Genomic DNA, 12,935 nt, shown 5'->3' on the forward strand with positions numbered 1-12,935 from the left:
ATGGAAATAATGGCAGTTACTTTGATATAACAAAGGTTTTTTTTCCATATGTAATTTTTTTATTTCATTAATAGGTGTGTGTGTTTACCAGTTTGTTCATAGTTAAAAGTGAGCAGACAATGACCATTTTGTTTTGTGTGGTGACTTGTAAAACAATAAGTAATTGGTCACTGTGGCTGGCACTGGTTTTTTTACTAGCGAAAGGCTATGATATATTAAGATTACCATCTCTGATAATATGTTTAGAATCATATGGGAAGTGAATACTTGTACTTATCTGTTTATTTATTTCCTTATGTGCTGTAATGCATCTAAAGCAAATATATATCCACTATTTGCTGCATATGATATGCATACAAAGTTGAGCATTTTTGGAAATTGCAGTAAAAGTATTAAAAAGATGTTACCTTCATTTAATTTCAATCAAACACAAAAAAATAGTGAAAGCTTCTTATGAATATTGTATCAGTAATCCATGGCTATTGAAATGTTGCACACAGTGTGCACTAAAAATATAAGAAGATTTTCATCAAAAACAAAGGGTCAATTTTTATTTAAAAAATATATCATTCTAAGTAGAAATAAACAAAAGACCTAGCCAAACAGTGTTATCTACTAGAAATCAGGATGCTCATCTCCAGTGTTATATAAAACATCATAACTGCTCCTTGTTGTTAAGAGTATATTTTGCTATATCTTCCCTATTTTTGATTGCAATTGGAAACTTGTATATTATATTAATTTAGCATATAAAAAAATAGTCAAATAAGCACAAAATCTTTATTGTATAATGACAATTTAGCACTGAGTGATTAGTGGAATTTGCTAATTGATTAATTTTTGGGCTCATTATTAAACTACATTCAACTAATTAATTAATCTCTTGTGAGACTTGGATAGTTACAATAATTGAAAATAGTAATAATTAGAAACACTAATTTCAGATAATTGATTATTGATTAAGTTGAACAACATTCAGTTAATTCAAAAGAATAATTAAAAATCATAATAGCAGTATCTCAGTTACTTGGATAGATGGAATATTTGGAAACATTAATTTTGATTATTTTCAGGACATCAGTCAATTTAATTGTAATTTATATTAATTGGTCATGTAATGTGATATTAATCAATATAAGTGATACTTGTAGGTAATCTATTAATCAAGTTAATTGAACAGGTCTGATGACATTGTGTTTAGTATTACTACTACTTTTCTACAGTAGAGAAATTATTTTAAAGAACAGATTAGGTTTACAAATGTCTAGCATCTGTACATACACCACATAGTGTGGTAAACCAAAGATCTCTATAAAAGACATTGTTTTATTTATTAATGCATGTGTGTATGGATTATATAAAACATATTTCAAACATTCAGTTACAATTAAGCTAGTTTTATTTAATATGAAGTAAGATGTATGTCTCCCACCCCAGAAATTAGCAGCAGGTAGAGTTCATGGTCTGGAGATTTTAGATTTTCTGGGATGCTACCTTACAGAATAGCTTCATTCCATGAAGATATGCCTATGAGACCTGCATGTCACTAGCCTTGAACTACCCTATCTAAAGAACGTGTTAATGTGAACTACGCTCATGAATAATGATATAATCATGCAACAATACCCTTTCCTAATAGGAGGGCAGTATAACCTACTTGCTCAGTAACTCCCCTTAAGCACTTATGCTTAAAATAACTTCATTCTTATCTTCAACATTGTTTTTAACAGACATGTTTTTTTTATAATAATTCAATTCTGTGAGATTTGCAATAGTAAACAAAACTGAAATTTTGTTCTAGTTTAATTATTTTTTCATTACTACAGTATTGAAAAAAAAATTCCATAAATTCTAAAGTAATGATAACTTATACTTTGTTCCATCATAGGCCCGGCATGGCCAGGTGTTTAGGGCACTCGACTCGCAATCTGCAAGTCGTGGGTTTGAATCCCTGTCACACCAAAACATGCTCACCAGCCCTACTCCCAGATACTCACCTCCAAAAGACAATAGTCCCCCAGAAGACAGGTCCTATGTTAGTAACATTGTCACCATGATGGAACAATAGTTGTAGTTTCATATGGTGTTTCTCACACCTCCAAATCTGTTGTGAACATTACAGCTATTGTTTAACGTGTTGTGGGTTCCCTTGTGCATCCCTTTGGTTGATGTTCCATCTTCTCAGTTTGACCTTGGCCAAGATGACTATGATTTTGACCAGTTTCCCCACCAAGGTTTTCGTTGGGTATTGCTTTGTCAGTTGAAGAAAATTCTTAACCTTCTACTCTCTTTCCAGACATGATTTCATAGGTATGTTCTTTTCTTTCTCTTTTGCCTATGTGCTTTGAATCTCCCCATTCTTTACTACACGAGACACATTCTCAGGATCACTTTGTCCTCCCTTCTTTCCCTGATATTAGGATTCATATAGAATAATTTCTAGAACCACTACACACCTGTACCCACATGCCTCATCCTTGCTTTCTTAACTCTTTTATCCTGGCTTACAGTCATTTCTCTTTTCCCTTCCTTGATTATCAATCTTTAGAAAACTATTTTACCTGCTTGGGGACAAACCCCATAATTTCTATTTCACTCTCTTATGCCCAGTTTTCAAACCTTCATTTTTTTCTCACCACCCTCCTACATTACCTCTCATCTCTTCATCTTGTTTCTGAAGCATTTCATCGTGCTCATGATGGGTTTTGTGGAGAGGTTCTTAATGTTCTTTTTACCACTTTAGCCCATACTACTACTATTGCTCTGTCCTTCCGTACCTGGTTCCACTGCTGTTTGTTCTTCTTGGGTTGAAATGCTCTACTTACTGATGTTTGACTGCCTCCCTTTTATCTCCATGATCTTCATCAGGCTCTCTTTCTTTGCTCTGAAGTCTTTTAGGTGTTCCTAATTTTTTTGAAACATGGGTTGAGGTGTCCTGACATCAGTTCTCATTGTCTTCTTTGGTTTCTTGTCTTTTTCAATCTTGTTCTTCTGTTCCTGTTCCTCAACCTGCTCTATTGTATTCTCCCCTTTCCATTCCAGCTTCTGATTCTTCTTCTTCCTTTCCTTCCTCTTCCTGATGTCAGGGTCACCATTAATCTCATTGGTGACTATCCTGTCAAGTATGGCCAAGTGGGTGCCCAGCTGTCTCACTCACCAGCCTTTGGCCTCTGTTTTTGCCAAAAGGTCTTTTTCACCAGGTCTGTGGATAACTAAGGTTGACATACCAAAAGCTTTTCTACGTATCTCAATTGCCCTGCCCTCCAGGTGTTTTCTATATTTCATTCATTAGAATCAAGCCTTCCAGCTCTGTACTCTTCCTTTTGGAATTGCATCTGTTCTTTATGTCTTTTCAATTAAGTCATGGGGCATTTGCTCACTATGTTCATGGACTGGGTCTCAAGTTTCATTATTACATGGATGATTGGCTTCTTTTTGCTTTTCTCAGGAAGACTCTTCTTCGACAGGAGGCTGCTCAGCTAGGCTGGTTTGTCAAGCTTTCTTAATCCTTTCTCACACCTACCCAATATTTGGTACCTCTGGGTGTTCTTCAACTCACATATCAGTTGGGTTCAGCCTTTTCCACTTTGTCAGCAAATAATGGATTATCTAGTCACCAGGGTTTGTGTTTCTCATTTACACTCTATGTCAGGCCTTGACAAATACCAAGCATCAGATTGCCATGGCGACTAAAAGTTTTATTGTGGTGCCTAGTATTTTTTCCCCTTTTATACGTGCATACGGCTGTGCTAAATAGAACTTGAATCTAGAAAAGTTCTGGACTCTTGTAAGTATGGATCTATTTTCACATTCTTTGAGTCCTAAACTGAACTTTGTTTCTAGGATTTTAGTGGCAGGTTCAACACTTCATGTTTTTTCAGGAATGAAGCACTGCGGTTGCACAACAAGTTACTAATTTTGTTTTTCTTCTTTCTCTCAATTCAACCAATCATGTGTTTAGATTCAGATGGGACAAAATGCAGTTAATTCAGGCAATACTATAGTGTGGTTGTTGATATCATGTGATCATTAGCATGCACTCATTGCTGTGAAAGTAATTGAATATACGTAGCCCCCATTTCACGGTACAAACAGAAGTGAAATTAGGTTAGACACACCTGGCTCCTAAATCTGAAAATAGTTGTTGAGGCCTGCCCTATGCACAAGGTTCTTTTGTTTTTGGGAACTCTTGCTTCCCTTAAACCACTTGTTCCTTTGGGCTGTTGTCTTCAATAAAGCATCTCCATTCTCCTCTTCTCAAGAACTTGTCCTGATGCTTGAGTGTGCCACTACCACAGTGGGTGTCCTTTTCACAGATGCTTCCCTGCTGGACTGGAGTGCATCTCTGAATGACAACATGACTTCAGGCGTGTGGACTCGAGAGAAGCATCACTCCACATGAATTGGCTCGATCTTCTCAAAGCTTGGCGTGCTTATTCCCATTCCCTACCCCCTTCTCTTGGATCAGTTGGTCATGGTCCACTCCAATAACTCCATGGTCGTTTTTTACATCAACTTTCATGGGGGTACCCATTCTAGGGCTCTTTGCTTCTGGACACTGGTCCTGCCGTTTTGGGCTCATTCCTGTTGAGTATGTTTCATAGCTTATCATGTGATAGAGTCTGAAGCTGATGACAGATTGCCTCTCTCTCAGACAGACCAGATACTACCAATGGATTGGTCCCTTCACTTGAAGGTTTTTCATTGGGCATATCTCTCAACCATGCTTTTGCCACTCCTCTCAACACCAAACTTCCACTCTTCTGGTTGATGCTCTCAGCTAGGACTGGTCTCACCTTTTTCTATATGCTTATCCTCTTCTTTGTCTCCTCTCTCTCACACCTTCACCTTGATATGTGACACTCCTAGTTGGGTTCTGTTAGTGGTGCCTTTTTGGAGTGCACAACCCTGGCTTACTCTTCTTGGTCTGTTGGTGTTCAGACCCCCTCTTTCTCTGCTCAGTTGCTCCTCTCTCTTGCTCCAACCTCACACATCTCTTTTTCAATCAGGGCTGTCATCCCTTCATCTTTATGTGTGTGATTTATCTGGTCCATCATTCTTCGAGCTGGTTTCTCTGATCGTATAGACTTCTTCTTATCCTGTGCCTGTTTTCCTTTGACTTTGTCTTTCTATCAATGGAAGTGGTACATTTTTTGATGTTGTTCCATCTGCCACTCCCTTCCTACAGGCCGTCCTACTGTGACCCATTTTTTAGCCTTTTTCACATGGTTGTTTGTCAGTCTCTACAATATCTGGTTATCAGGTGGCTGTGTCCACTACATTTTGCATTTCCTATTACTACTATGTAAGGTGACCTTCATGTGGTTTTGTATGCTCTCATACATGCCCCTTTGAAGCCATTGGCTTCTTGTTATTTATACTATCTTTCTCTAAAAACACACTTCCTTTTTCTCACCTGTGGTTGCCATCATTTGGATGTCTGTGCCATTGATGCTTCTCACACTCTCTTTCACTGTATTTATTTACTCCATCCAGACTGGACCTTTCTTCCTAAAACTTTAGCTGCTCTGGGTATTCTTTTTTTCTACTCCTATCTCCCTCCCTTTGTTTCTCACCTCTTTGGTCATTTAGATCCATATCATCTCCTTTGACCAGTCCATGCTGTTTGATTTTATTTGGCATAACCCTCATCTTTTTTAGATTTTTGCCATCATTTGTTTCTGCCCTGGGACCTCTAGCCTTCTACCCTCACTGGATGTTGATTTCTTGCAGGCTTTTTCACAGTTCATTGCATCAAATTCACCAGGTGGCTGGTGTTGCCTCCTAGGGTATTTTTATTTCCCAAAATCTGTATCGGCCCAGAGGTAATGGAAAACATTCATCCCATTTTCCCTGGCCCTACTGGTGCCCACTGTTGAGATAGGATGTTCCACAAGACCATTAGAGGTATTCTTGTGTTATTTATAATAATCAATTGCCCAACCAAGACCATACCATTCCATGGACTATCACAAAAAGAGCCAACACCAGGGAAGCATCTGCCCACTTCTTTGGCTTTCACTTGCTGGCTTTAAAAATAGGGTTTTGCAGTCACCATTGCAATATCTTCAGTAAAAGATCTTTCCAGCAGGGATCTGATGGGGATCTGGGCACTTCTTCAGGTCTTCCGAATACAAGTTCTCTCCCACTACTTTAATTGGAGTATAGGAGACCCTTACCATTTACCATTTCCAAGCCACTTGGGTGGTGGATGTTGGAGAGTTCCTCACCATTGTGCACAGCACCAGTAGAAAGTAGTGCAGTGGTGAATCTGTCTGTGTAGTGCAGGTTATCTATCAAACAGCTTGTGTGTCCTCCTTCTGTAATGGGAGTCTATCCAGTTGAGTTGAAGTGAGCACACACCACATGATCTGATTGTGCCTTAACCACACTACAACTCTTTTCTTGCTCCCTTACGGTTCAATTTTGTTTTTTTCTATTATGGTTACATGTGACTCGCCACATCTTTAAGCAAAACATTCCACATATTTATAACTGTAACAAAAGAAAAACAAAGAACAATTCTGTATTTAGACTTCCAAAACTGAAATGTGTTACTCCTAATTTTGGGATTTGCACTTCCAGCATTTTATTCTTCCAGTTAAACAGCTCATTTATAAGAAAACTTGTTGTTTCTCATTATTAATTCTCATTCAATTAATTCAGGGTTGTTCAGCTTTGTCAATTAGTGTAAAGACTCATGAAAATGATCAACTAATTGAAATCAGTGTTTCTTATTATTACTATATGATTACTCCAACTATGCAAGCTGGTGAGAATAATCATTTAGTTGAATGTAGTCAGTTAATTAGTCAGATAAGTAATCAATTCACAAATTCCACTAATTGCACAACTCTAGTTGTGTTATATTTTATTTCCTTTAGATAGTTAAATTAATATGTAAAATTTTGATTATGTTTTACCTTTTCTTGTAGGATACACTTATGAATATAACTGAAAAGAGAAGTTTTCTGCATGGTATTACACATAAATATATTGAACTCTGTCAAAATTTTGGTTAGTGTAATCTAACTATAGCAGTATATCTTAATGCTAAAACTTGAATCAATGATTTGTAACTGCAAAAGACATGTAGGATTTCAATTTTTATCTAAATGAGACAGTATGTGGTACATTTTATAAACTGAAATTGAAAATTCTCTAGTGTGAGATCATATACCTGTCTTCACTTAAAATAATTTTTATTTTTAAGTAGTTTAGAAAATGTTATTACTGTTATTATTAGGCATATTATTAATCAACTGTTAATTACTTGAATACTGTAATATGACTTTGTGCAAAATTTAAGGATTTCATTTAATTGATATATAAGATTATTATAAAATCATGATTTTGAGATATTCCAGTGAATTTCAGCAAAACGAACAGATCTATTATAAAAAGTACATAGGCTAAAGTGTACTTAAAATTAATGTTAGGGTTAATTTTAGTTTTAAATAAAAGCAGACTTTAGACTCATCCCAGCTTAAGACACAAGTTACTCTTATTAGTTCATGTTGAACTAAAACAATTGCTTAAACTTATCAAGTAATAAAGTTTATCATATTTCAACATTTAAAGACATTAGATCAAACTTATCAGCTGGGGTAGACTCATAACAATTAGAAGTATATCTGAAATGCTTTTTGAATTGAGTGCAGTACAAGAAATTTTATTTTAAGTGTTTTGTTTTATAAAAATTATTGTTTTTTCATCATGTAGTGTTATTTCGATGGTCTCTGAAATATTTAGCTTTTCTCCTAACTTATCAAATCCAAAGAGTTGTGACTTGCTATAACTTCTTTAGTATCAGAATACCAAGTTAGAAGATGAATATTTGAAATGGTGACTGCAAGTAAAAACCAGATTGACTCACTTTTGTGAGTATAGGAGCTAAAATCAAAGAAAATCATAATAACTTTTAACACCTGCCGCATGAGCCAACCTGGTATCTTGGTGTGGATTCATTCTGGAAAGGTGTGTGTTGTTTTGATTAGAAGAAAAGAAAAGATTTGGCACTATTTTTGAGGTTAAGGTCTCATTGGAGAAGTTAATTTGTAAATGTAAAGTAAAATGATGTAGCAATGAAACATGCTTGAAATGTTGTAGATGTGGTTCTGAATGTGATGCTTTAAGTGAAGAAATTAAGCTAAACCATGTGTCTGGGTTGAATAAGGGAAGAACTTATTTGAAGATATCCTAATCAATTTGACATACCAGTTGAATCGAAGATTTGTCAATTGGTTACTGCATTGACAGTGAAACATAATAAATTGGACACAGTAGTATTACCTTCAAAAAGAGGGATTGGAATCATATATAAGAAATTATTAGTTTCAATATTTTGCGAATTTAATTGCACAGTAAAGCTCTAAGATGCAGTGTTCAAGTTGAAGCAAATGCACAATGCATTATAGGTGATTTCCTTAGTGATTCTTAAATTTAAAATGCCATTTCTGCAACGAAGAGTAAATATAAGGATGGTATAATGTCCAGTATGGTTCCTTCATAGTATAATCCATATAAATTTCATCATGTCACATTTTCATTAATATTTAGTTTTTTTTCCTTTAGAAGTTGTGCCAAGCTTCAATCATCAAAGTCTATCAAAATAACCCTAAATCACCAGTTTCTGGAATGACGTCCCCATTGATTATCTTAGTCTCAGTACTAAAAGATGATGGTCTGGCTCATGTGTTAGGTATTAAGAAGTTTAAAATTAACTGCTATGATGGGAGACTTAGAGGATTATAGAAGATCAAGAGAGCTGGCCAAACAAGAACTTAGGAAATCAAAAAGGGTATATGGAAAAAGGTTGGCTGAAAATGTAGAAATTAACAGTAAGATTTTTTTTAAATACATTAAGGGTAAGCAAAATGTTAGGATAGGAGTAGAGCCTTTAAATGATGATAAAGGAAAGCTTATGTCTAAATGATTTTTAGATGGCTGAGTTATTAAAATCTACAATTTCTTCAATTTTTAGTAATGAAAATGTAAGCAATATTCTTTGTCCTGAACAGTTGCGTGATGGAAACATGACCAAACCAGATGATTTCATTGATTCTGATGATGTTTCAGAAAAAATTGAAAAGTTTGAAGAACAATAAGGTTCCTGGGCCAGATAATAATTCTCTGAGAGTTTTAACATAGGTTGAGAATTGGATGTGTGAACCACTTGCTATTATTGTTTGTAAGTCCTTGAATAGTGAGCAGATACCAGAGGATTAAAAGGTGGCTAATGTTACTCCTCTTTTTAAAGGGGGTGATTAAAATCATCCTAGTAACTTTAAGGCTATTAGTCTTACATCAGTGGTGGGAAGTTTTTAGAGTCTGATAGAAGATGCTTTACAAAGTAATTACCAAATTTAAAAATGTTGTTGGATAGTTAACATGGTTTTACTAAGGGAAAATCTTGCCTTGCTAATCGTTTGACATTCTTTGAAGATGTTACTGCATGTGCAGATGAGGTTAAGGGAGTGGATTTTGTGTATCTGGATTTTCAAGAAGTATTTTATAAGATATTACATAAGAGGCTTGTTAAAAGTTCTTTTTATAAATGTGGGGTTAAGTTGGCTCATTGGATAGAAAAGTGGTTGGATGGAGGAAAGTAGAGGTTTGATATAAATGGAGTTAATTCAAACTGATTACTGTCAAGGCTCAGTGTTGGACCTTTGCTCATTTGGATTTACATCAGTGTCATAGGTGAAGGAATGACCAATATATTTTTTTAATTTGCTGATGATACTAAGATCTCAGGTATTGCTTGCTGTGAAGATGCTGATGCTATACAAAAGCATTTAGATTGTTTATTGAGTTGGTTAAATAGATGGCAGATGTTTTGTATTTATAATAAATGCAAGGTAATGCATGTGGGATATCATTATGTGAAGTATGAGTATAATTTTGATGGAAATAACGTTAACAGTGTTAAGGAAGAAAAGAGTCATGGTGTTCTAGTTGAACAGTTTCTTAAGCCATCCAAGCAGTGTGCTGTTGCTAGTGTTAGGGCAAATAGGATTTTAGGTTGTATCTACAGAAATATTGAGTACAAATCTGAAGAGATTATAATTTCATTGTATATGTCACTGGTTAAGCCACATTTGGAGCATTGTGTTTAGTCTTGGGCTCTTTACTCTGGGAAGGACATTGAAATGTTGGAGAGGGTTGAGAGAAGGACTGATAAGATGATATCTGGGATAGAAGGTTTGTCATACAAGGACAGGTTAAAATCTTTAAAATTGTATTCTCTTGAAAAAAAAAAGAGTTAGAGAGGATCTGATTGAGGTGCTTAAGATTGTTAAAGAAATTGTTTGTGTTAATTCATCATCTATTTTCATATTTAATGGGGATGGTAGGACTAAAGGACACAAATTTGGCAGGGTAGGAATCATTTTCAGCTAAGATGGTTTTATTTTTCTAACAGGGTGGTTGGCCTTTCAAGTGGGTTGCCTTCGGATGCTATGGAGGCAGTAAATTTTAGGAAATTTATGGGAAGGCATGATAAATATTACAGTGATAAGGGTTAGCTTTGAGTTATTTTTCTTAATAGTTTAGTGGATGGGACAGCCTAGATGGACCAACATGTTGACCTTGAATGTTATTTTATAAGGTAATTTTGATTTATGGTTTTCAGGATGTTAACTGGCCTACAACATTTCCAGTTTAATTAGAGCTGCATATTAAGTATGTTGTATTAATATTAGCTTCTGATCAGAGCAAGCTACCTTCTTAGAGCAATATTAAAAATAAACCTCGTAATAAATCTAGCTAATTGAAATTTTTTTTTATGTTCCTGCAATGTTTCACTGTATGATGTGTGTTTGTGATAAATCTTACATACCTTTAATCCAAACTAACTAACAGTTAGGCCTTTAGCAGAATACTTCATCATGGATAACCAAACCTTACTTTTAGTTTTAACACATTGTTGGAAATTAATTATCTTTTACCAAACTTACTTCAAAAAGTTTTTTTTTCATTTAACATCATAATTGATGTTGCCAAACTTCACTCTTGGTGTTAATGAAAGTACTACAATTAAAGTGGTGTTTCCTGGGGTGAACAAACTCAGATACATGTTGAGTTGTTCGTTGTTGAAGAAGAAGAAGAATAGGTTAGCCTTTTTATGAAATTGCACGACTTCTTGGAGAGAGTGATTTGAGGATACTGCTGATTATGCTTTCTGATGAAATTATTGAATTATAAAGTTTCAGGCAGTATTTAGTACTGCCATATTGGAACAGTTTAGTACTTATCGTCGAGCAGGGGGTGCATTTTAACGCTCCAACCAAAAATTCAGTTATTTGTTTTGAATTTCGCGCAAAGCTACACGAGGGCTATCTGCGCTAGCCGTCCCTAATTTAGCAGTGTAAGACTAGAGGGAAGGCAGCTAGTCATCACCACCCACCGCCAACTCTTGGGCTATACTTTTACCAACGAATAGTGGGATTGACCGTCACATTATAATGCCCCCACAGCTGAAAGGGCGAGCATATTTGGTTGGACGGGGATGCGAACCCGCGACCCGCAGATTGCGAGTCGAGTGTCCTAACCACCTGGCCATGCCGTGCAAAAAATTCAGTTATACTTTTGAATGTAACCAGAGCGTTTTCTCGCTCCAGTCATATCATTGTTTCGACCACTGTTTCGAAAAAGTATAACCGAGTCAGAGGGTCAGTTACTAGAAACGGCAAATTTTTCGTAATATGATGCAAGTTTGTTTATATAAGTATTTTCATCATTAAAAAATATATCGACTTATTTTGATGTACTTTTTACGTTGTTGTAAGTTGTATGAAGTGAAAAATACATTTTTTTGGTCGAACATATTTCTGGTAGTGATTTCTCGATTATAAACAACTGTTGTTCATAAGCCCCAAGCGCAGCCCAGACTGGTCTATTCGACCACCGAACTAGCAGAACACGTTCTAGAGCAGGGAGGTGGAACGAAACGGTTTCGCCAAATCAAATTGTCCAGGTTACTGTCATCTCACGAAATTATATCTTTGGTGTACGTCGTAATTCGGCACGTCATAGGTACTATCGGTATTATACCTAAACACTAATTGTAAGCATTTTCCTTTTTTGAGTGGGGTGATGGGAACATTGTCGAAAAATAGGCTCACCTATAAAAGTTAAGAGTGCGACATAATCTATTACGGAACAACAACAACAACAACAAAAGTTAAAGTGTGTGTAGCCTATAATAAAAAATAAAGAAATATTAGTATAACATTATCAGTATTATTCTGATTTAATGAAAGCATAAAGCAGAAACTTGATTGAAGAGTACAAAAAAAATATTCGTAAGATATTCTAGGGTTTACGGTTGTTTCACGTATTCTTAATTTTATACTTCCTCATTACCTAATTTTAAGAACTTGACAGTGAAAGTAAAGAAGAATATCTAATTATATCTGCTACATTCAGTGCCATGTACATGGTCAACCGCTTCACCATTAACCGTTGAAAATTATTTTCATTTCTACATTAGTGTTTGCTCGTACGAATCAACGAGCTTCATTATTCTTTGAGGAGTTATTTCCTTAAGCCTTTTTTATTTATGTAATGTAGCTAAACTAACATTTGAAACAATTTACTATTGTTAGTAGCATTCGAAGTTTTTATTTCCCACTGAAATTTGTGTTATGTAATTAGCTAAGAATGTGCTAACTGCCATTATCAGTAATGTGCATATGTTTATAATATCGTTTCACTTTGTCTATATGAAAATACGTGTTTGTATAATAATTCATTTTCAGAGGCGTCCTGTATAAATTGTGTTCAAGTCTTGTGCATATAGCCATGATAATAACTTGATTGCACACCTTATTTTTTTAAAGGTGATGACTCATGAGGTGATGTCATTGTTACGCGTTGCTATTGGTGCGTGCAGTAAACACATACTGTCTTTTGACACTGAGGAAACTGTTTTC

General features: G+C 35.4%; 1 protein-coding gene across 4 annotated transcripts in view; it reads left to right on the top strand.

Moving 5' to 3' along the window:
* The window catches only part of LOC106472295 (receptor expression-enhancing protein 1-like), a 47,232-nt gene that overhangs the window by 5,007 nt on the left and 29,290 nt on the right, over nucleotides 1-12,935 (top strand). Inside the window, exon 1 of one of the 4 annotated variants that reach the window (XM_022400893.1) lies at nucleotides 8,684-8,814. The exons of 2 other annotated variants lie outside the window; for them this stretch is intronic. In XM_022400893.1, the coding sequence (XP_022256601.1) occupies nucleotides 8,729-8,814 (86 nt within the window). In that variant the 5' untranslated portion in view covers nucleotides 8,684-8,728. Of the gene's footprint in view, nucleotides 1-8,683; nucleotides 8,815-12,935 lie in introns of those variants that run through there. One more of the 4 variants, XM_022400892.1, reaches the window with a different exon arrangement.

Source organism: Limulus polyphemus, unplaced genomic scaffold (assembly GCF_000517525.1).
Source record: "Limulus polyphemus unplaced genomic scaffold, Limulus_polyphemus-2.1.2 Scaffold5225, whole genome shotgun sequence".
Lineage (NCBI taxonomy): Eukaryota > Metazoa > Arthropoda > Merostomata > Xiphosura > Limulidae > Limulus > Limulus polyphemus.